The sequence below is a fragment of the Salmo salar genome, chromosome ssa01 (genome assembly GCF_905237065.1).
Source record: "Salmo salar chromosome ssa01, Ssal_v3.1, whole genome shotgun sequence".
Taxonomy (NCBI): Eukaryota; Metazoa; Chordata; class Actinopteri; order Salmoniformes; family Salmonidae; genus Salmo; species Salmo salar.
Window position 1 is genome coordinate 46,065,682 of NC_059442.1, and position 25,734 is coordinate 46,091,415.

Genomic DNA, 25,734 nt, shown 5'->3' on the forward strand with positions numbered 1-25,734 from the left:
TGTGTTACGGTATTTCTATCATGGCTCTGGTGGTCTACGCCACTCGGCTTGTATTATTGCTTAAGTAATAAGGCTATATTTAATCTAGGCTTTATAATTGATTATTTAGCACACATAGGCCTATAGTGTATAGATAATCTGCTGGGCAGAGAGAGAGCGCAGCTCTCAAACAACTGGTTGTTGCATGGAGCAGTTTATCCGAAGACCGACAGCGGTAGGGTTGGGAAAACCGTAGGAAAGATGTTCCAAATTATGATATCTACCAGTAAATACAAAGGCAAGAATGGGTATGCAAACCAGGTATTTAAAACGTTCAAAGTCTTGGTTGAATATTTGCAATGCGCCATTCAGTCATCATGGAAAAGGCTACCTTGAAAATCAGACATTTCCTCTAGGCTATTTGGTCTTTGAAAAGTAATTGAAGTTATGGTAGCCGATTTAGAAGTTCTACTGCTCCAATATAATGATTCTGTGATATCATTTCTAAGCAGTTTTTATGAGCGATGCAGCCGCTTTCGTTTGTTACCGGCCGTTTCAATTGAAGGGTGTTACGAGAATCTGCTGTGCTTGTGTAAAATCATGAGCCGTTATAACATCGAATTTTACCTTCATCTTGGTTTTCCATACAATGCGTTCCATTACAAAAGAACCAAGTTTTTGGTCTCTTTCTCGTTTGAAAAAAATGATACAAAAATCCATTAAATAACAACAACCATACACAATATCCACAACAAAGGGAAGGTAGTGTAGGAAGGGGGGGGCGTTTTTAGAATCCATACCCAAACTCACACGGGGCCCAAGGGCAGTACGGGGGCAGTCTGGCTGTTCGCGAACAGGGCCCTTGGTCGGAATGTGGCGCGTGTGAGTTCTGGGGCAGGACATTCCAGTGGTATCCACCTGGTGGTAGTGTGGTATAACAAATAAATGTAATAACAACTCTTCGACATCTCAAATGGCGAGACTGACTGGCTACCAAATGGACGGACTGAATTTGTGTCAGGATCATGTTGTCTATTTAGTCAGGCAACACCCACATTATTCTGACATATTTGAATGAAATCATGTAAATGTAAAAATTATGTGAATGTCAATGTATAATGCCATTAGGTAGGTCTGTAAACAAATACATTATTCTTAAAGTGATAATGCACACGTTTTTCCAAACATGTTTTTTTTCCTACAGGCCATTACAACAATTAAATATAACATTTAAGTCCTTGAGAATTACAATTAAGTGCTTGAAAAAGTCCCTGAAAGTACTGGCATTAGACTTGCCAATGTCTGTATGAACCCTGTATAGGCTACTTGCTCAGGCCGCAAATGAAAGATAAAATCACCTGCTATTGAAATTATGCACGCATCATTGGCTTTCCAGTCAGATCTTGACGGGAAAGTATTTTATTCATTTGGGCCAGTAGCTTTCAGTTGGATGGCACTGGCCCTGTGTAGGCTACTACTTGCAAATTTACCTGAATGTCGAGCCCGACTGTGTGCGGTTCACATAAGGCCTATATGTCTATCACCTTGTGATAGCCGTTAGCAATGTTTTCCGTTTTCAGGGTAGATGGAAAGGCAATTAAAAGTAGCCTATGCCTATCTCAAATCAAATCAAACTTTATTGGTCACATACACATGGTTAGCAGATGTTAATGCCAGTGTAGAGAAATGCTTGTGCTTTTATTTCCAACCATGCAGTAATATCTAACAAGTAATCTAACAATTTCACAACAACTACCTTATACACACAAGTGTAAAGGAATGAATAAGAATATGTACATATAAATATATGGATGAGCGATGGCCGTGCGGCATAGGCAAGATGCAGTAGATGGTATAGAGTACAGTATATACATATGAGATGAGTAATGTAAACATTATATAAAGTGGCATTGTTTAAAGTGACTAGTGATACATTTATTACATCCAATTTTTTATTATTAAAGTGGCTAGAGATTAGCAGCAGCCACTCAATGTTAGTGATGGCTGTTTAACAGTCTGACGGCCTTGAGATAGAAGCTGTTTTTCAGTCTCTTGGTCCAAGCTTTGATGCACCTGTACTGACCTCGCCTTCTGGATGATAGCGGGGTGAACAGGCAGTGGCTCGGGTGGTTGTTGTCCTTGATGATCTTTTTGGCCTTCCTGTGACATCAGGTGGTGTAGGTGTCCTGGAGGGCAGGTAGTTTGCCCCCGGTGATGCGTTGTGCAGACCTCACTACCTTCTAGAGAGCCTTACGGTTGTGGGCGGAGCAGTTGCCGTACCAGGCGGTGATACAGCCTGACAGGATGCTCTCGATTGTGCATCTGTAAAAGTTTGTGAGTGTTTTCGGTGACAAGCCACATTTCTTCAGCCTTCTTCACCACTCTGTCTGTGTGGGTGGACCATTTCAGTTTGTCCGTGATGTGTACGCCGAGGAACTTAAAACTTTCAACCTTCTCCACCAATGTTCCGTCGATGTGGATGGGGGGGGGGTGCTCCCTCTGCTGTTTCCTGAAGTCCATGATCATCTCATTTGTTTTGTTGACGTTGAGTGTGAGGTTATTTTCCTGACAGCACACTCCGAGGGCCCTCACCTCCTCCCTGTAGGCCGTCTCGTCGTTGTTGGTAATCAAGCCTACCACTGTAGTGTCGTCTGCAAACTTGATGATTGAGTTGGAGGCGTGCATGGCCACGCAGTCATGGGTGAACAGGAGGACAGGAGAGGGCTGAGAACGCACCCTTGTGGGGCCCCAGTGTTGAGGATCAGCGGGGTGGAGATGTTGTTTCCTACCCTCACCACCTGGGGTCGGCCCGTCAGAAAGACCAGGACCCAGTTGCACAGGGCGGGGTCGAGACCCAGGGTCTCGAGCTTAATGACGGGTTTGGAGGATACTTTGGTGTTAAATTCTGAGCTGTAGTCAATGAACAGCATTCTTACATAGGTATTCCTCTTGTCCAGATGGGATAGGGCAGTGTGCAGTGTGATGGCGATTGCATCGTCAGTGGACCTATTGGGGCGGTAAGCAAATTGGAGTGGGTCTAGGGTATCAGGTAGGCTGGAGGTGATATGATCAAAACAAAATACTGCATAGTTTCCTAAGAACGCAAAGCAAGGCGACCATCTCTGGCGGCGCCATGTCTTCTCTGGGAGAATCATGATCATTTGCATAAAACCAGAGGCCATTTGTTTTGATAACTCCCTCACAAGTGCTCTACACTACAGAAACATTGCAAGCTAAACACTACTGTCTGGCTGGTGTTCATGTGAATTAAAGGGTAACTACACCTTTTTTTTTTTTTAATTACTCAGATTTTTTCCAGACCTAAGAAATGGTCCCCTAATGTGGTTTAAGCTTTGTTGTTGGCATAGACATCACATTTTTTTTGTTTTTCTATGAACATTTGTGATTTTGAGAGACAAAACCTAAAGAAAAAAAACAGGGAAATCACAGTCCCCACTTTCTTTCTTTTTTGCCATGGTACACATGGTGTCGTTTTGGTATCAAGTATATATTTTTTTGTAATTCTGCCCTCTAGAGGATTTTGCAGAAAAAAAACACATGGCAATTTGAAATCTGCAATAAATCCATGTCTGCACTTTATTTTAACAGTCTCTTTTCTTTGCTGTTATGGTAAAGCTCAGTGTAAAAACAGAAGGGCATGCTAATGTAAAAGATGGCTAGTCATTATTAGCCTGGTTATGTATGGAATGATGAGACATTATGAGACAAGTCCCCCCCCCCCAAAAAAAATAAAAATAAATGGTGTGACCAAATCATGTGCTGGTGCCACCAACTGAAAGAGGTGGGAAACGAACCCTGGAGAGGGATCGAGGAAGAGAGGTGGAGACGGAAACAGAGAAGAAAGAGCAGTGGAGACACTGGAATGGGCAGAGGAGATGATAAAAGACTGGATAAAGGAATGGGAAGAAGACATTTAGAGGGCATGAAGGGAGATGTTTAGGGGATGAAGAGAGGCGCATCCTCCCCCACACGCTCTCGTTCCTCGGGCAACACAGAGGAATTTGTGGTGTTTATGTAACGAACTGGAGGACTGGCTCCTAAACACACGTTCAGCCACACACACACACACACACACACACACACACACACACACACACACACACACACACACACACACACACACACACACACACACACACACACACACACACACACACACACACACACACACACACACACACACACACACACTACAAAGGCAGGATTAGGGAGACTGGAATAAACTGCACAAGACTTCTTCAGCCACCAGAAATAAACCTGTATACTTCTTCAGCCACCAGAAATAAACCTGTATCCAACCAGTATTAAAACAAACATGCCAAGGTTGCTAGGTCTATTATGGCCCTAAACTGGTAAAGGAAGCTCGTCAATGTGTCTGCATGTGCGTCCATGCATGTGTGCATGTGTGTGTGTGCGCGTGTCTGTGTGCGTCCTTGCGCCTGTGTGTGTGTGTGTCACAGACCCAGATTTATGTGTGGTATGTTTCTCTCTCTTGGGCCGGTCCCTTTCCTTTTACAGGGTCGATACACATTGACGAAGCAGTATTTTACCCACTCTACAATGGAGATACTGCCCTGTTTGTATCCTACACACACTTCAGTGTGTGGGAATCTTTGGATCCACAAATAACAATACACAACACCCCCAGTCACACTCATATTGACATACCCACATGATCACTCTCACTCTCACACACACACACACACACACACACACACACACACACACACACACACACACACACACACACACACACACACACACACACACACCACACACACACACACACACACACACACACTATTATCGTTGCCTGATAATAGGTCCATGTAATACATCAGAAAATAACCTTGACACTGAATTACTGTAGATGCTAAAAAAAGGAGAGAGAGAGGAGGGATAGAGGAGGAATAGAGGAGGACAGGGATTACCTTTTCACTTATCACATATCGACTGTAGCCTGCTCTAGTCACTGAAACAGAGCTGAGGGGATGAACAGATGAAGCAGAGAGAAAAACAGAGACAGAGCGAGTGAGAGAGAGAACGAGATGGAGAGAAAGAAAGAGAGTTGAAGAGCAAGATGGAGCAACAGAAATACAGAGAAAGAGGCGGAGATGGTGGGAAAGAGCAAAAGAGAGAAAAATAAAGCGTTGGATGTGTCTCCTTTTGCAATTTCAACTCAACCGCAGTCATCACTTTACCTCAACTCAAACCAAATCCATTTATTCAAATATTTGCCCTCTTCTCTTTGTCACTCCCTCTCTCTGCAGTGGACATTCTCTCTTCTAACCCGGGAGAACAGTGGCGGAACTCAAAGGCTTTTTTAAGAACAGCTTTTTGTTTACTGAACAAAAATATAAACGCATTTTCTAAAGGCACAAAAAGCTAATTTCTCTCAAATTTTGTGCACAAATTTGTTTACATCCCGGTTAGTGAGCATTTCTCCTTTGCCAAGATAATCCAGCCACCTGACAGTTGTGGCATATCGAGAAGCTGACGAAACAGCATGATCATTCCACATGTGCACCTTGTGCTGGGGAAATTAAATGGCCACTCTAAATGTGCAGTTTTGCCACACAACACAATTCCACAGATGTCTCAAGTTTTGAGGGAGTATGTAATTGGCATGCTGTCTGCAGGAATGTCCACCAGAGTTGTTGCCAGATAATATAATGTTAATTTCTCTACTATAAGCCGCCTTCAATGTCATTTTAGAGAATTTGGCTGTACGTCCAACCGGCTCACAACCAGAGACCACATGTAACCACGCCAGCCCAGGACCTCCACATCCGGCTTCTTCACCTGCTGGATCATCTGAAACCAGCCAACCAGATAGCTGATGAAACTGAAGAGTATTAATTACTCATTCTTTTTACCCATTTATCTCTCCAATTTTGTTGTATCCAATTGGTAGTTACAGTCTTGTCTCAAAGCTGCAACTCCCGTACGGACTCGGGAGAGGCGAAGGTCAGGAGCCATGCATCCTCCAAAACACAACCCAACCAAGCCGCACTGCTTCTTGACACAATGCCCACTTAACCCGGAAGCCAGCCGCACCAATGTGTCAGAGGAAACACCATACACCTGTCAACCGTGTCAGCGTGCACTGCGCCCGGCCCACCACAGGAGTCGCTGGTGTGTGATGGGACAAGGACATCCCTGCTGGCCAAACCCTCACCTAACCTGGACGCCGCTGGGCCAATTGTGCGCCGCCCCATGGGTCTCCCAGTCTGGACTTGAACCCAGAATGAACCCAGAGCCTGGACTTGAACCCAGAATCTCAAGTGGCACAGCTAGCACTGCGATGCAGTGCCTTAGACCATTGCACCACTCAGAAAGCCCTACTGAGGATTATTTCTGCCTGTAATAAAGCCCTTTTGCGGGGGAACACCTAATTCTGATTGGCTGGGCCTGGCTCTCCAGTGGGTGGCTGCACCCCTGCCCAGCCATGTGAAATCCATAGATTAGGGCATAATTAATTTATTTCAATTGACTGATTTCCTTATATGAACTGTAACTCAGTAAAATCGTTGAAATTGTAGTAAGTTGTGTATATATTTTTGTTCAAACTGCAGGATCCATCAGAGATATATGATCCTCTATAAACTAACCAGAACCAAGATACTTTAAAAGCATAGACACAACCTTCTGTTGCTTGGTTAAAAAAATCAAGCAAAATAACCCAGAATATTCAGACCTTGAAAGTCTCATAAACTCATATCTAAACCCTGAGATTTTGGGTAAGAGTAACAACAGTTAAGAAGTTTGGGCAGGTAGGCCTTCTATGCAGTGACATGGTTGTTAGCTGTTAGGAAAAGGACAGTGCTCCATAGAGCAGTTGTAAGAGAAGTAGAATGTTTTGGTAGAGAGAGGTTTATAGAGAAGAAGACATATGGGAGATAATACAATGCAAAACAACAAACATTTGTTGTGTAAACTGAGAACGTGTCAGCCTGCTGGGCAGCATATCCCTCACTCTGGTGTAGCCAACGATTTGTCAGCCGCTGTGACAAAACAGGAAACAGGAAGCTGTGGCGGGGATCATTACTTCAGTCGGACCTTGAGGTGTCATAACCTCTGTCCAATCTGATAACCATCTGACAAATGGAAGCCCTGTGGAGTGGAGGGATGGTGTGTGTGCATGCTGTCATGAAAATGGAAGCTTTAGTAAACTAGTTAAATTGCATAATTTACCTTCACAATTAAGACATGTATTACTAGAAAAGGGAGGGTACTCACTAGACAGCTAAGGAGAGAAAAGACTGAGACTATTTCAATATTGTTTCTAACCTTAAATGACAAAAAAATAATATTATGTTAATAAACCGACTCATACAGACCTCCCTGCATTTCTCATTTTTTTTATGTTCGTATTTCAATAGACCAATATCCCTTACACACTGATTAGAGGTGAACAGTTAGCTTTCATATCTGATTGACCTCTCTCTCTCTGCCCCTCTTTCCCTCCCACCCCTCTCTCTCACACACACACAAAGTTTTCCTCCAAAGTCAAAATGAGATTAAACTGAAACTGGAGGATGAATAGTGGAAGGGAGCTGGATAAAGATGTTATCTCCAAGCCATTATTAGATATGGTAAAAGCGTCTGGAATAATTTGTCAAATGCATTAATTGGTTTTCAGGCACGCTTTTGATCAATCCATAGGAAATCTCCTGGAATCTTTTGAAAACCCATTGAAATAAGAGACTTTTCTCTAACCCCAGGACTTCTCCATGCATGAGTAATAACATACATCACTATCGCTATCTGACAAAATGGGGGAGAAGAGTATGTGTGTGTGTGTATGAGTGTGTGTGTGAGTCCATATGTGTGTGTGTGTGCACGCGTAGGAGCGCGTGTCCATGTGTGTCAATGTGTGTGCTTGGCTGTGTGCATGGCACTGTGATGCTGTTGTGGAGCCATGGGGTCCTGGCCGTGGCCTCTCTCTCCCAGGGCCTGGGTTAGGTGACCTTTACAGTGCCTGAGTCAACAGCCGTTAACTCCAAGGCTGTAGCCAGCCGGCTGTGACATCAAGCTCTAGCACAGGCACAGCTATCGCCTGCCTGGGCTCTGCCTACCCATAATCATTCATAATATCAGCACTGAACACACACACACACACTGATATCACATACACACACACACACGCACAACAAAGATAATCGAAGCGGAGGAACGTACCTTCATGTCATGCGTTCTGTTCTAATCAAATTAGTGAAGCAAAATGCTCTTGTCTTTAACTTTATTACCAGCGTGCTTTGTTCCATGCCAAAACATTACGTGAAGCATAGCGGATTCCAACGACATACTTCAAAACAGCTTATATTGCACAAGATTGTGTAAACTAAGGTCTAAAAATGTCATACCCCTAAAAGACATACCCTTAGCACAGCAATCCTTCGTCAGACATCTCCTCTCATTTCTCAGTGTTGGTCATGCAGAATGGATTCATACTGAATACATTCTACTGATCTATTGTACTGCAATACGAGCACATATTCAAAGAAACCTACTTATCCTGTGTGTTTTCAGAGGTGTCATATACAGGTGACCTTGTAAAGAGGCAGTTCCACAGACTCCGGAACCTTTTATCTCCCACATTAGATGAATAGATTCCATAATAGATATCGATATGGTCACGCAGCTGTAATTCCAACCCTTTCGCCGGTGTTTGCAATAAGTGTTTTCACTCACAAGTGCAGGTCTTTGGCGGGTTGACCCTAAGAATAGCGCCAAAGATGGCCTGATTTACAATATGTGTCTGTAACCGAGGGAGATAAAAGGAGGGGGGGGGATGGAGGGGATCGATAAGTATGTGTTTCCATTAATAAGCAGTAGGTTTACAGTATAGTGTATTACTGTGGTACATTATCTCCAGTAATGGGTTTGTACTGTATATCCTCTGGCTGTGATTGTGTGATTGGGAGAGAGAGACAGAGAGGTCATAAAGACTTGACACAGCAAGTAACTATAGGATTTGATAAAGGTGAGAGCGAGAAAGAGATGGAACATTGTATTGAAACACATGCAACACCCTCAAGTCCTGACAAAAAAATAAGCGGAAATGGGGGGGTGAATAAAAAGTACTGTTTTCTTCTACACTTTGAAAACAAGCGATGCAATTTGGAAACTGGTCATGAAACTTTAACACCGGATTGCCTCGGGCAGAGTAAAGTTCACAGGAAAAGGGCAGAAACCACATTAATCTTTCAACAGTGTCAACAATACAGCCATCACCACAACCTCCTCTAGAGCCTTAACCTCCCACTGACACGTGGAGCACGGCCAAAGGACCACTAATGTTTTAATAAACTATTTCACAGGAAGAAAAGAGTAAATCAGCAGACTAACTGAAAAATCTGCCAATGTGCCCTTGAGCAAGGCACTTAACCCTAATTGCTCCTGTAAGTCGTTCCGTATCAGAGCGTCTGCTAAATGGCATAAATGTAAATCAAATCCACACAACAAAACAAGAAAAACACACATGCACACATACAGTGCATTCGCAAAGTATTCAGACCCCTTCCCTTTTTCCACATTTTGTTGCATTAAAGCCTTATTCTAAAATGGATTAAATAAATACAAATCTAATCAATCTACACACAATACCCCATAATGACAGAGCAAAAACAGGTTTTTAGACGTTTGCACATATATTAAAGAAAAAACAGAAATACCTTATTTACATAAGTATTCAGACCCTTTCCTATGAGACTTGAAATTGAGCTCAGGTGCACCCTGTTTCCATTGATCATCCTTGAGATGTTTTTACAACTTGATTGGAGTCCACCTGTGGTAAACTCAATTAATTGGACATGATTTGGCACACACCTGTCAATATAAGGTCCCACAGTTGACAGTGCATGTCAGAGCAAAAGCCAAGCCATGAGGTCGAAGAAATTGTCAATAGAGCTCCGAGACAGCATTGTGTCGAGGCACAGATCTGGGGAAAGGTACCAAAAAATGTGTGCAGCAATGAATGTCCCCAAGAACACAGTGGAATCCATCACTCTTAAATGGAAGAGGTTTGGAACCACCAAGACTCTCCCTTGAGCTGGCCGCCAGGCCAAACTGAGCAATCGGGGGAGAACGGCCTTGGTCAGGGAGGTGACCAAGAACCCGATGATCACTCTGACAGAGCTCCAGAGATCCACTGTGGAGATGGGAGAACCTTCCAGAAGGACATCCATCTCTGCAGCACTCTACCAATCAGGCCTTTATGGTGGAGTGGCAAGACAGCCCGCTTGGAGTTTGCCAAAAGGAACCTAAAGAACTCTCAGACCATTAGAAACAAGATTCTCTGGTCTGATGAAACCAAGATTGAAGTCTTTGGCCTGAATGCCAAGCGTCACGTCTGGAGGAAACCTGGCACCATCCCTACGGTGAAGCATGGTAGTTGCAGCATCATGCTGTGAGGATGTTCTTCAGTGGCAGGGACTGGGAGACTAGTCAGGATCGAGGCAAAGATGAACAGGGCAACATACAGAGAGATCCTTGATGAAAATCTGCACCAAAGCGCACAGGACCTCAGACTGGGATGAAGGTTCACCTTCAAATGACCCTGAGCACACAGCCAAGACAACACAGGAGTGGCTTCGGGACAAGTCTCTGAATGTCCTTGAGTGGCCCAGCCAGAGTCCGGACTTGAACCCGATCAAACATCTCTGGAGAGACCTGAAAACAGATGTGCAGCGGCGCTCCCCATCCATCCTGACAGAGATTGACAAGATCTGCAGTAAAGAATGGGACAAACTCCCCAAATACAGGGGTGCCAAGCTTGTAACGTCATACCCAAGAAGACTTGAACCTGTAATCGCTGCCAAAGATGCTTCAACAAAGTACTGAGTAAAGGGTCTGAATACTTATGTAAATGTAATATGTCCGTTTTTTATTTATTAATCATTTGCAAAAATTTCAAAAAAACTGTTTTTGTTTTGTCATTATGGGGTATTGTGTGTAGATTGATAAGGGGGTGAAAAAACAAGGATGTAACGTAACAAAATGTGGAAAAAGTCAAGGGGTCTGAATACTTTCCGAAGGCACTGTACACAGTCAGAACACACACACACACACACAAGCACTCATGAAAAACACACAAATCAATCGCTTCCACCTACCTCTCTCGCAGGTGCGTGACCAGTACCCCGTGCCGGTACAATCACAGATAAACCGGTTCCATCCCTCCTTACAGACGCCTTTGTTCTTACACGGGTAGCTCTCGCACTGTTTCCCCACCACCTTGTTGCACGACGGCTTGATGCCCGCCCCGTTCTGAGCCTCAGCGATCTGTCGGATGTCCTTGCTGCGCCCGTCGATGAAGAGGTCGCGCACGCAGCCCACGTAGCCATAGTTGAGCATGGCGGTCCACAGCTCAGTGGGCAGAATGAGGTTGGCACGGTCCGAGGGTAGACCCCCCAGGTACATGTCTCCTTCCAGGTCAAGGATCTCACTCTCACCGCTGGCTGTGAACGGGGTGCGCCGGCTGTTGACTGAGATGGTGCCTGGAGAGGGAGTGGAGGTGGTTTTAAACCAAATAATTAAATATAACATTTTTATGTTGTATGTCTGTTATTGTAAGATAAGACAGTACTCTCATACACTGTAGAGCAGGGTTTTCCAAACTAGCCTCCTCAAACTCAAATCTGGATCTCGAAGCCAGTTCCCAATGCATTTTTTCAATTTTTCCCCTCTCGTCAGAGACTGATTTAGACCTGGGACACCAGGTGGGTGCAACTAATTATCTAGTAGAAGAGAAAACCAGCAGGCTCCGGACCTCATAGAGTCAGAACTGAATACCCCTGTTCTAGCCTATGTGGGCCCAATTGTAATCTGTGTGCTCAATAAATACAGTATATTCAAAAAGGTTACTACGCTAGCTACAGTAGCGGTCGCCCCGCTTTACTAGGCCAGCGTATCTTTACTTTTCCACACTCATCTACAATGATGGTAGAGTTTTGACAGCTGACAGCCTTGAAGATGCTGAAGATGTTGAGTGTAGCGTAACGTATTGGTAATCCACTGTCTGTGTAAGGTATTGATACAGGGCTTCCTGATGCTCTCTCTGTCAAACAGCGTCTCACAGCTTAGAGACGATATATGAGCTTTGTGATTATAGTATACCTCCGAGAGAGGGAGAGGGGGATAGAACGAGAGAGTGAGAGAGAACGGAGAGACAGTTACAGCGCAGACACTGCTGTATGGCAGGGCTTATCTCTGTTTATGTCTCAAGCCAAGCAGCACAGTGTGTGTGGCCTCTCTGTGTGTCCTTAACTCAGATCCAGAGTGCGATGGAGAGCTTGAACAGTGTGTGTATACGTGCTTCTGTGTTCGTCTGTGTGTGTGTATGTGTGCAGCCATGTGTGTGTGTGCCCATGTGTGTATGGCGGCAGTGGTAGATCAATAGCAGTAATATGTGCTGCAGTGAGTCACCTGGCCTTGCCATCCCAGCCTTGTCTAACAGCCTGTCTGCCCTCTGAGACCCTCACAGGCCCAGCACCGGGCAGAGAGTGATACGCTGCACTCACATCAATACAACAACACACACACAGACACACACACACTCAGAGAGAGTGAGAGAAGGTAGTGATAGAGAGATGGGGATAGGGGAGTAGAGAGTGGGAGAGGAGGGTAAAGAGGACTCACCTGAGCGTCCATCCCTCTGTATGTCCACGTGGTACCAGGCCCCGTCGTTGACCTTGTTCTGGGTGGCTTTGACCTTGATGGTCCCAGAGCCCATGTCTAACAGTAGGTATAGACTGCCATCCAGCAGCTCCACCGCAAAGAAGTCGACCTGAGGGAGATCGTCAAGGTGTTTAGTTCATCATAGGGCTACAACACATATCTTTACAAAACAGGATATATAAATCCAAGATCCTTGAACGCAGATGTTTTGTTTCTTACTTACACTACTGAATGGATTATTTACAGTTTTAGACATAGCTTTACCTAAAGGCTAAAGTGAATTGTTTGTTTGATCCATTCATCATTCATTGGCTTACCTTGGTGTTCTTCTGGCTGCGTTGGGCCTCCTTGCGTTCCTGGGGCTTGCCGTGGGTGAACAGGATGAGTCCGTTGGGTTCCGAGGTCCTGAAGTCAAAGGAGATGGAGCCCATTCTCTTGGTGTTCCACTTGGGCAGGCTGATGTAGGCCTCGGGGGTCTCGAAGGAGATAGGGTCCAGGGTGGCCACGTTCTCACACTTAAAGACCACGTCCCCCTGGATCTTCATCTTAGGGTCTACGATGCGGGCCAGACGGGAGAGCTCCAGACGGATATCGTTATTCTTGTAGACCACCTGGACGGAGAGATTGGTAGAAGGGAGACAGAGGTTGTGGTCATTTTCAAGGTATGGTCAAGTAAGTTATTGCAAACCTTTTTCGACATCAACCTCTGTATCCAGTCTTCATCATTACCTGCGCTGTAAATAAATAACACATTATCATTAACTGATCTAAACAAATATACGCTGAGTGTACAAAACATTAAAAACACTAAGAACTCTTTCCATGAAATAGAATGACCAGGTGGATCCTGGTGAAAGCTATTATCCCCTTTTGGATCACTTCAATAGGTGTAGATGAAGGGGAGAAGACGGGTTAAAGAAGTATTTTTAAACCTTGAGACACGGATTGTGTATGTGTGCCATTCAGAGGCTGAATGGGCAGACACACGTTTTAAGTGCCTTTGAGTGGGGTATGGTAGTAGGTGCCGGTTTGAGTGAAGAACTGCAATGCAGTTGAATTGAGGCTGTTTTGAGGGCAAAGGAGGGTGGCAACTCAATATTAGGAAGGTGTTCCTAATGTTTTGTACAGTCAGTGCATAATAAAACACTCAAAGATAACAGTTTGTTAATGTCAGACTTTCAGGGTGGTGTCGTCTCTCCAAAAGTGCCAGGTAAAGTTCATGTTGATCAGTCAGTCGGCTATATTAATATATCTGTATTAAATACCAATAGGCCAGGGCACACAGACAAACACAATGGCTGTCTCTGGCTGAGGTAATTGACTCTCAGTGGTCTGACATATGCATCAGGGTCTGCTCTTCCTGATAGCAATGCTAATGGCTCCACAAAAGGGTGGGAGACATACACGTGAACGCAGGAGCGCGCACACACACACATTTGTGGTGGCCCAGCTCTGTTTTAAAGGGGGATAGAGTAGCTGGCTGCCCTTGGCTGCTTTGAGAGGCTGATGTAATGCTCTGGCCCTAGACACAGTATGTCTGCCACACATAAACACAATGATTCTAGGCACCACACCTCCTTAAGAAATATCCAGTCCCTCTTAGAGGGCAACAGGGTTAAATTAAATAGGAAAAAGTTTCTTCGTAAACTACAAACCAACCTATTTGGGTATTAGATCCTTCATCAGAGAGGTACACCCACCAGTGACAACACTGACAGTTCACTATAGCCAACCTTGCCATTCTGTGAGTGAGTGTCCTTAGCAGAGAAAAACAAAGCCAGAGTTCCACTAAGTGGCCAATCTTTTATCACAGCAGTCTTAATGCTGTCAATAACCCAGAGGACAGAGAGACAGAGGGGGATGTGTGTGTAAATTGAAATCTGCTCAAGTGGAAAATTGAAGCATTTTTTTGTAGTTCTCTGGGCAGAACAGAAGCCCTTCTCTTTTTCTTGGGTTGCCTATTTTGAGCAAAGTACGAACATGCGTACACACCTTTGCACACACACACACACACACACACACACACACACACACACACACAAACGAACATGCACGCTCACACCCAAACAACCTCTCGCTCTCTGGGTGTGTGAGTGAGTACACAGCTCTCTGTGGGTAGATCGGGGTCTGTGGGAGATTATTGATAATCCGGCAGATTTGACAGTAAATCAACTCATCCCTCTGGTGCCTGAAGTAGACGTGTCCCACCACCCAACCCACCGACCAGGAGATTGTCTTTCTTATTCGCCTGCCTGCCTGCCTGCCTGCCTGCCTGCCCTGCATGGCCTGCCTGCCTGCCTTACACGCCAAACATCCTAACAACACCAGGAAAATACACACTGTATTGGCAGCTAGTTCCAATAATAATAATAACAATAATGACTATTAAAGTTATTTATGTACAGTATCACCCAAGGAACTAGAATAGACAACACTGCTTTTAAAAAACAGTCCTAACATTTACATATCATATCATATTTAGTAGACTCTTATCCAGAGCGACTTACATGAGCAATTAGGGTTAATTGCCTTGCTCAAGGGCACATAAACAGATTTTTCACCTACTCGGCTTGGGGATTTGGACCAGAGACCTTTCGGTTATTGGCCCAACGCTCTTAACCGTTAGGTTACCTAAGTAGAACCTAAGCAGTGTGCATGTGTGTGTCAACAAACAGAAATAGCTACACTAAGGACCGTAAACAGTGGCCATTTTGTGATGACGTTGGCTTAAAGGCTTTAAGTTGGTCCAAATTAGCTGCCCTCCCTCAGTCCCCATTCCAGAGGAACATATAGGGACAGAGAGCAGATTACCATGGATACTATGCTGCTCTCATTCTGTCTCCGCTCCTATATCTCGTAAACACACAAGATAAGTGGTTGTGCCGCTCACGCCTCCAAATCCTAATTGAGTTTGTGTAAGTTATGGAAGTGCTTCTGTAAGTTAATGCCCAGTATGTTTTTATAAGCAGCCAGACATGACAAAGTCCCTACAGTCATTTCCTAACCAGGGCTGACAGTAAAATACTGCTGAGGCAGACTGTTTCTCTCACTAAGGAGTTGGCAGAAACATAGTGTCTGTCTATTAACTGTATAGAAAGATAGTGGGATGCAGAGGGATGTACATGTATGGTGGATATTAAGTTCTGACTTATCTCTCAATACACAGTTCAATGTAGAGATGAATCTGACCGAAGAAACACAGTAACATGACATTGCTTTAAAATATAATATTTTCTCCATCCCTAGGACCTGTTATACAGAACTGATATTCTAGTTAGACCATGAAACAGGGTCTTTGTAAGTAATCAACATTTTGGCTATAATGACTCCATGAAGGTATAACTATTGTTGTCTTGGGTAATAAAATGATTCATCTCGAGGAGGGTTTATCCCACAGAAATATTCCAGTAAAATAAGCTAAATAAAATGTCCCATATGCCAGCATAGATCCATTATAGATCTTCAGATGAGGCCCACAGACCTCTTCATCTCCTCCTTGGTGCAAGCTTTTTATCTGCTGCCCTCCACACCTGAAATTCTATCGATCTCTCCATCCCCCATCCCTTCCCCGTGATTTTCTCTTTCCTAATACACTCATACGTTACTGCCACCGGCCGGGATTTCATCCCAAAACACCTCGGCCGTAGCCATTCATCAACGCACTGAGAATGGGTTTTGTTGGAAAACCTTCACAACTCCATGGTGAGAGAGCGTGACCTGAGTTGCTCCGTAAGAGTCCCTATAAGAACAGTGAGTTGTTTAAAGCTGGAGGTGTTGCTAGTTGGAGGCAAGGTCAGATTTGGCTTTACGGCAAAATCCGGACGGTACTATGTCATATGGTCATCTTCACTTTCATTCAAAAGCAACATTATCTCACAAACTCACTGCGACATTTGGTGCAAAACAGTTTGTCTCATGCAATCAAATAGAAAACATTTTTTTCACCCCTTCATGAGCCTCAGTTGATAGGAGCCATGACACATTCACTGTAACTTGTTTAAAGTTTCAGTGGTTGACATTTGAAAGAGGGGTGAAATGTCATTGTTGTGAGATTAGTTCCGGTCAGAGAACAAACACACACAGATGAGACAGGAGCATGAAAAATGCAACTCACCTGCTAACATACTGTATGCCGACACATTCATGGTACACTGCTGTACCCAGGCAGATATTATGTAGCTTTAGGTGGGAGCAACGTAAGGGGTGGCAGGTAGCCTAGTGGTTAGAGCGTTGGAGTAGTAATTGGAAGGTTGCAAGATCGAATCCCCGAGCTGACAAGGTAAAAAGCTGTCGTTCTGCCCCTGAACAAGGCAGTTAACCCACTGTTCCTAGGCTGTCATTGAAAATACTGACTTGCCTAGTTAAATAAAGGTAATAAAAAAATAAGGCATGAGCAGCAGCCAATTGGCAACTCTATGAAATATAAAGATGTATAGACATAATGAAACAATGGTAATACTTTACTTGATACCCAGCGTCACATAACACATGGTCACAATATTTCATAACAGCTGTCATGACACATATATTAAGACCTGTTGTGACATAAACTGCATTATTTTATGGCTGGTTATGACAACTACAGATGTGTCAAAACCTACCACACAAGGCAAAACATTCCATTACACCAGTTATTCCCAAACTGGGGTACACACAATTCCATCAGGGGTATGCCAAATAAAAATGTGATTCACATTTAAATAAAAAATGATAACAATTCTTCTTCACATTTTCAAACAGTCCATTTATATTTTCCAATGGGGCTATACATTTGGGTAAGGTTTTTCCCCTCGTTTGAGTAGCCTCGTTTCACAGCCAAAAATACAATTAAACCATCTAGTGTTCAGCGAAATAACAACACAATGTCAAATACAGGTAGCCTAGTCAAATAATTAACATCCAATCACATTAACCATTACTTTCTCGTGCAAATTCCATTAACGGTCCGTATGAAGCCAAACGTAGCTGCTGCTCATTCCGTTTGCTCGAAAATGGATAAATGGTTAAAAAAAGTAAGGCCCGCGTCCACAGAGACACATACCAGCTCTACTGATAGTACTGCTACTACCAGCAGTACTACACCTGCACCTGTCGACGACACAAGTTGTTCTGCTTCCACGAGAACATCCAATGCTAGCATCAGTAATTCTACATTTGTTGTTAGCCCAGCTAGCGTGGACACTGGCAGTTGTGAATCTGATGCAGCCGAAGAGCTACTGTCCCCCTTACCCGGGAAGCACCGAACAACAGACAGGGACGTTGGAACATCGAAGAGGCACAAATATGCTGAGAACTACATTGATTTGGGGTTCACTTATATTGGGAGTAGTGCCTTTCTTCAGCCCCCACAGTGTGTTATATGTGGAAAAGTACTCTCTCACAACTCAATGAAACCTTCACTCTTGCGCAGACATTTAGAAACAAAACATGCCAATTTCAAAAATAAGCCACAGGAGTTTTTTGAGCGAGAATTAAGACAACTTTCGAGTAGTAAGACGTATAAAATACCATTAATAAGAAGGGGCTAGAAGCGTCTTATACTGTATGGTGAGCTACCGAGTGGCTAGGACAGGCAAGCCCCATACTATTGTGGAGGACTTAATTCTTCCTGCTGCCGCGGATATGGCTGGGACAATGCTGTGGGAAAAGGCCCAAAAAACTATACAGACAATCACTCCATCAAACAACACTGTTTCACGACTAATCAGTGACATGTTTTGAAACAATTACTGCTTCGTATACAAGCCAGTGAATTCAATGCGTTACAGCTGGATGAGTCAACAGACGTGGCGGGCCTGGCACAGCTCCTTGTATATGTCCGTTACATTTATGGGGGGTCAATTAAGGAAGACATCCTCTTCTGCAAACCAGGACAACAGGAGAGGATATTTACTGGACAGCTTTGTGACATCAAATGGACTTTGGTGGTCAAGATGTGTTGGTATTTGTACTTATGGTGCAAAAGCCATGACAGAGAGACATAGTGGAGTGGTAATGTGCGTGCAAGCAGTTGCTCCCGACGCCACTTGGGTACACTGCAGCATCCACCGAGAGGCTCTTGCTGCTAAGGGAATGCCTGACAGCTTGAAAGACGATTTGGACACTACAGTGAAAATGGTTAACTATGTTAAAGCAAGGCCACTGAACTCTCGTGTATTTTCTGCAGTATGCAATGATATGGGCAGCGACCATGTAACGCTTTTACAACATACAGAAGTGCTCTGGTTATCAAGGGGCAAAGTATTGACAATTTAAAAAAAATTGAGAGACGAGTTTAAAGTTTTCTTTACTGACCATCATTTTCACTTGTCTGACCGCTTTCATGATGACGAGTTTCTCACATGACTGGCCTACCTGGGTGATGTTTTTTCTCGCCTGAATAATCAGAATCTAGAATTACAGGGACTCTCCACAACTATATTCAATGTGCAGGACAAAATTGAGGCTATTATTAAGAAGTTGAAGCTCTTCTCTGTCTACATTAACAAGGACAACACACAGGTCTTTCCATCATTGTATGATTTTTTTGTGTGCAAATGAACTGAAGCTTACAGACAATGTCAAATCTGATATAGCGAAGCACCTGAATGAGTTGGGTGCGCAATTACGCAAAAACGGATGACACAAACAACTGGATTTGTTATCCCTTTTATGCCCTGCCTCCAGTCCACTTACTGATATCTGAACAAGAGAGCCTCATCGAAAATTGCAACAAGCGGTTCTGTGAAAATTGTATTTAGTCAGAAGCCACTGCCAGATTTCTGGATTGGGCTGCACTCAGAGTATCCTGCCTTGGAAAATCGCAGCTGGAGGTTGAATGTTTGAAGGGGTATGGGACTATAAAAAGTTTAGGAACCACTGCATTACACCATAGCCTACTTTGTCAAAAGTATGTTTATGTTTTTAAAAAATTCTGAAATTGACCATATAAAATTATCATTGTAATTGTGCACACACTGATGTCAGACATGCACCTACCCCAGTGCTCTGTTTCTGCTGACTGGGATGAATGCAGGAGCAGATTTCAGGAGCAGGACAAGATACCCTCTTTTTGACTGATGACTGAATTAAGGGCATGAACGTGATAGGCCTATCTGGCTTATATGATTATGATGGTCATAATGCTTCTTGACAGTGTCATAAAGTGTATTTTCTTACTCTAAGTAAAGTGACACAGGATGGTCGAAATGCTCTATGACACTGTATAAAATGATATTGAAAAAAACATGACAAAATATTTTTTTTTACAACAAATGACTTAAGAAACAAACTTTCAAATGAAAGGAAACTTCTTGGCAGGGAAAAAAGACATTTGAATAAATGTGGGTTTTGACACTCTTATGTAGGTATTATGTATTGAAATTATGTATTGTATTATGTATTGAAATTTACATGGTTTTTAGAGTGAAGTACATCGGAAAAAAGCAAAAGAAAACTGCAAGACTGAATAGGAGAAAAAACAAGCAACAAACAAAGAAGATAGGCTTTTGAAAAACTACAATTTTATGAAAAATAGTTATTATCTTAGCAAGCTGAATTGTTTACCAGTTGCTAAGCAGTTGCTAGGGACTCTTTTGGAAGAAGCTAGCTAGCTAACGAAGAACAACAAAGAATATCTAGTTAACAGAAGAAAAGAAAGAGAAAATCAGGACAGAAGAAAAAGGATATCAAAGTGAAACAGTTCTCTAAAGACACAGGAGACAATAATACAAGAAACAACACTTCTGTAGCTTGTCAACTATGTGTCTGTCTATCCCTGTTCTCTCCTCTCTGCACAGGCCATACAAACGCTTCACACCGCGTGGCCGCTGCCACTCTAACCTGGTGGTCCCAGCGCGCACGACCCACGTGGAGTTCCAGGTCTCCGGCAGCCTCTGGAACTGCCGGTCTGCAGCCAACAAGGCTGAGTTCATCTCAGCCTATGCTACCCTCCAGTCCCTAGACTTCCTGGCGCTGACGGAAACATGGATTACCACAGATAACACTGCTACTCCTACTGCTCTCTCTTCGTCTGCCCACGTGTTCTCGCATACCCCTAGAGCATCGAGCCAGCGGGGTGGTGGCACTGGAATCCTCATCTCTCCCAAGTGGACATTCTCTCTTTCTCCCCTGACCCATCTGTCTATCTCCTCATTTGAATTCCATGCTGTCACAGTTACCAGCCCTTTCAAGCTTAACATCCTTATCATTTATCGCCCTCCAGGTTCCCTTGGAGAGTTCATCAATGAGCTTGACGCCTTGATAAGTTCCTTTCCTGAGGATGGCTCACCTCTCACAGTTCTGGGTGACTTTAACCTCCCCACGTCTACCTTTGACTCATTCCTCTCTGCCTCCTTCTTTCCACTCCTCTCCTCTTTTGACCTCACCCTCTCACCTTCCCCCCCCCTACTCACAAGGCAGGCAATACGCTTGACCTCATCTTTACTAGATGCTGTTCTTCCACTAATCTCATTGCAACTCCCCTCCAAATCTCCGACCACTACCTTGTATCCTTTTCCCTCTTGCTCTCATCCAACACTTCTCACTCTGCCCCTACTCGGATGGTATTGCGCCGTCCCAACCTTCGCTCTCTCTCTCCCGCTACTCTCTCCTCTTCCATCCTATCATCTCTTCCCTCTGCTCAAACCTTCTCCAACCTATCTCCTGATTCTGCCTCCTTAACCCTCCTCTCCTCCCTTTCTGCATCCTTTGATTTTCTCTGTCCCCTATCCTCCAGGCCGGCTCGGTCCTCCCCTCCTGCTCCGTGGCTCGACGACTCACTACGAGCTCACAGAACAAGGCTCCGGGCAGCCGAGCGGAAATGGAGGAAAACTCGCCTCCCTGCGGACCTGGCATCCTTTCACTCACTCCTCTCTACATTCTCCTCTTCTGTCTCTGCTGCTAAAGCCACTTTCTACCACTCTAAACTCCAAGCATCTGCCTCTAACCCTAGGAAGCTCTTTGCTACCTTCTCCTCCCTCCTGAATCCTCCTCCCCCTCCCCCCCCCTCCTCCCTCTCTGCGGATGACTTCGTCAACCATTTTGAAAAGAAGGTTGACGATATCCGATCCTCGTTTGCTAAGTCAAACGACACCGCTGGTCCTGCTCACACTGCCCTACCCTGTGCTTTGACCTCTTTCTCCCCTCTCTCTCCAGATGAAATCTCGCGTCTTGTGACGGCCGGCCGCCCAACAACCTGCCCACTTGACCCTATCCCCTCCTCTCTTCTCCAGACCATTTCCGGAGACCTTCTCCCCTTCCTCACCTCGCTCATCAACTCATCCTTGACCGCTGGCTACGTCCCTTCCGTCTTCAAGAGAGCGAGAGTTGCACCCCTTCTGAAAAAAACCTACACTCGATCCCTCCGATGTCAACAACTACAGACCAGTATCCCTTCTTTCTTTTCTCTCCAAAACTCTTGAACGTGCCGTCCTTGGCCAGCTCTCCTGCTATCTCTCTCAGAATGACCTTCTTGATCCTAATCAGTCAGGTTTCAAGACTGGGCATTCAACTGAGACTGCTCTTCTCTGTGTCACGGAGGCTCTCCGCACTGCTAAAGCTAACTCTCTCTCCTCTGCTCTCATCCTTCTAGACCTATCTGCTGCCTTTGATACTGTGAACCATCAGATCCTCCTCTCCACCCTCTCCGAGTTGGGCATCTCCGGTGCGGCCCACGCTTGGATTGTGTCCTACCTGACAGGTCGCTCCTACCAGGTGGCGTGGTGAGAATCTGTCTCCGCACCATGCGCTCTCACCACTGGTGTCCCCCAGGGCTCTGTTCTAGGCCCTCTCCTATTCTCGCTATACACCAAGTCACTTGGCTCTGTCATATCCTCACATGGTCTCTCCTATCATTGCTATGCAGACGACACACAATTAATCTTCTCCTTTCCCCCTTCTGATAACCAGGCGGCGAATCGCATCTCTGCATGTCTGTCAGACATATCAGTGTGGATGACGGATCACCAGCTCAAGCTGAACCTCGGCAAGACGGAGCTGCTCTTCCTCCCGGGGAAGGACTGCCCGTTCCATGATCTCGCCATCACGGTTGACAACTCCCTTGTGTCCTCCACCCAGAGTGCTAAGAACCTTGGCGTGATCCTGGACAACACCCTGTCGTTCTCCACTAACATCAAGGCGGTGACCCGATCCTGTAGGTTCATGCTCTACAACATTCGCAGAGTACGACCCTGCCTCACACAGGAAGCGGCGCAGGTCCTAATCCAGGCACTTGTCATCTCCCGTCTGGATTACTGCAACTCGCTGTTGGCTGGGCTCCCTGCCTGTGCCATTAAACCCCTACAACTCATCCAGAACGCCGCAGCCCGTCTGGTGTTCAACCTTCCCAAGTTCTCTCACGTCACCCCGCTCCTCCGCTCTCTCCACTGGCTTCCAGTTGAAGCTCGCATCCGCTACAAGACCATGGTGATTGCCTACGGAGCTGTGAAGGGAACGGCACCTCCATACCTTCAGGCTCTGATCAGGCCCTACACCCAAACAAGGGCACTGCGTTCATCCACCACTGGCCTGCTGGCCCCCCTACCTCTGAGGAAGCACAGTTCCCGCTCAGCCCAGTCAAAACTGTTCGCTGCTCTGGCACCCCAATGGTGGAACAAGCTCCCTCACGACGCCAGGACAGCGGAGTCAATCACCACCTTCCGGAGACACCTGAAACCCCACCTCTTTAAGGAATACCTAGGATAGGATAAAGTAATCCTTCTAACCCCCCCCCTTAAAAGATTTAGATGCACTATTGTAAAGTGGTTGTTCCACTGGATATCATAAGGTGAATGCACCATTTTGTAAGTCGCTCTGGATAAGAGCGTCTGCTAAATGACTTAAATGTAAATGTAAATAACCAGCAATAAAACAACACAATAAATGTCACAACAGGTGTAAATATATGGGTCATGACAGTGTTATGACCATATTATGACAGGTGCTGATAAGTTATGTCAGCTGTTATGACATTATAACATGGTTATGACCGTGTCATAACATGTTATGAAGCTGGGTGTTAGCGAAACAATAGACAAAATCTATAACTTAATACACATGCTACATCAAATAATACACAAACTGTGCTACAAATCACAACACAGAATACAGACACAAACAATAAAGCTGTCCAATTGTCCCCTAAAGTCCCCAGACTAAACAACCAACATATGCTTCCCTCTAAATCGCTTTCAGTCAGATATCAGTAGCTGTCACCCGCGGCCATCTCACTGCGACCTTGAAGATCCCCAGCTAGAGCACTGCAAATCCCTCCGCGCACTGATTGGACAGTGATTATCATTATTTGCGATATTATCACTGTCGTTTGTCGTCGTTTATCTGCATTGTCACGTCGACCTGAAGCATTTTTCATTATCTAAATCAAGTTTCAACCGCCGGCTTCTCTGTAATTTCCAGACATCACAAGCCGTGAGATGCTCAGACGTCTCCCTGTGTCTGACACAAAGTGACACTTTGCAATTTGGGTCGCCAGGCGACGTTGTCATCTGGAGTGGTGGCGGACGTCTACGTAAAATGTCAGCTAGCTAATTCCTGCCGAACCGGTGATGAGGCGTCAGGCAGTGCCCGGTGACATTTCAACTCCCCTCTCTCACTCTTTCTCTGTCTCTCTTTCTCTCTGTCTGTCTGTTTGTCTGTTTGTCGGTCTCTCTCTCTGTCTGTCTTGGTAACTTCTCCGAACGTCAAATACTTTCCATTTGACATTCGTATTTACGTATTATTAAAAACACAATGATCCTCTGTTTTAGTATTCTCCTTAGACTGCTTTCTCTTTTGATACCACCTGTCTCGCACAAAAATGTGAGATTTATGTCATATAATACACAGTAGCCCTAGCCTTCCCTACAATCTTTCATATTCTAACCATTTTTCATATTCAAACATCCGACCCGTCTGTATGACTGATTATAGAGGTTGACGGAGACAAATGACTGCGAGACAATCTTTTCAGGCACATTTGAAACTGAGCTGCAGTACAATAGGCTGCCTGCGCTTGGGGACCAGTTGATTTTACAAGTACAATAGCTACACATTACTAATCCCATTCCTCCAATTGCCTCCTGATAAAATGCTGAATATATTACTGTTGGATACAAATAACGATCAGCTCGCGGAGGGAAAACCTTGACAAGATGACAAGTCACTTTTAGCAAGGCATCTACAAACATAGTCAAATATCTTGCCGGTCTCAACACACGGCAGGTGTTTAATCAGGGCAGTACAAATGCAGAGGGCAGGTTTCCCAGCTGAATAAAGCATTAGAAGTGAATCAAACAGATAGTAAGTGAGTTATCGCTGATTCTTGCACAGACAGGAGAAGGCGCAAACACAGACTGAGCTTCTGTCTATTAACAATTGTCTGTGTGACACACTGTAGGTATGCCCACACGACTGATTCAGAAGCACGTGTGTGTGTGTGTGGGATGGGGGGTGAGACAAACTGACAGAGAGACGGACATCAACACACTGTCTGGCTGGGTGAGAAATGACACAAGGGTATAACCAAGGTGTGTGTGTTTGTGTTCTATGTGGATGTAGAAATGAAAAATGACTTGTGTTTGAATATGGAGAGTAGAATTCCATCAGCCTGTTATCTCCTCTACCAGACACTCGCTCAAAGAGAGAGAGACGCTCTGACTGACAGAGAGAGTAACGGACATCAACACACTGTCTGGCTGTGTGAGAAACGACACAGGGGTATAACCAAGGCCAAACCCCATTCAACACAACCGTCATTGGAATCACACACCTCACAGTATTCATAATACAGCTTTACTAAGAGGGGCGTGTGTTTTTTGGGGGGTTTTACTATCAGAAGCCCTCACAAGGATAGTAAAACAAGGAAAAGTTGGTCCCCACAAAGAAAAAGGCTATTTTAGGCTTAGGGGTTATGTTAAGGGTTACAATTAGAGTTAGGGTTAGAATTAGGGAATAGGTTTAGGGTTATGGTTAGGAGTTAAGGTTAGATTTAGATGCTCCTCTAGCCCTCTTCTGGCCCTCAAACACAATCACACACACACCATATCGTCCTCCTGGCCCCTGCATTGGTGTGTGTGT

At 44.7% G+C, this 25,734-nt stretch overlaps 1 protein-coding gene across 24 annotated transcripts in view; it reads right to left on the reverse strand.

Annotated features, from left to right (window-relative positions):
- nrxn3a (neurexin 3a) overlaps positions 1-25,734 on the reverse strand; it is a 433,709-nt gene that overhangs the window by 303,077 nt on the left and 104,898 nt on the right. For all 24 annotated transcript variants that reach the window (XR_006769933.1, XR_006769930.1, XR_006769931.1 and 21 more), the window contains 3 exons: positions 12,999-13,292; positions 12,643-12,790; positions 11,118-11,501 (listed from right to left, as the gene is read on the reverse strand). Coding sequence is in view for 20 of the 24 variants with exons in the window: in XM_045718507.1 (XP_045574463.1) it covers positions 11,118-11,501; positions 12,643-12,790; positions 12,999-13,292 (826 nt within the window). In the remaining 4 variants the exon portion in view is untranslated. The remainder of the gene's footprint in view (positions 1-11,117; positions 11,502-12,642; positions 12,791-12,998; positions 13,293-25,734) is intronic.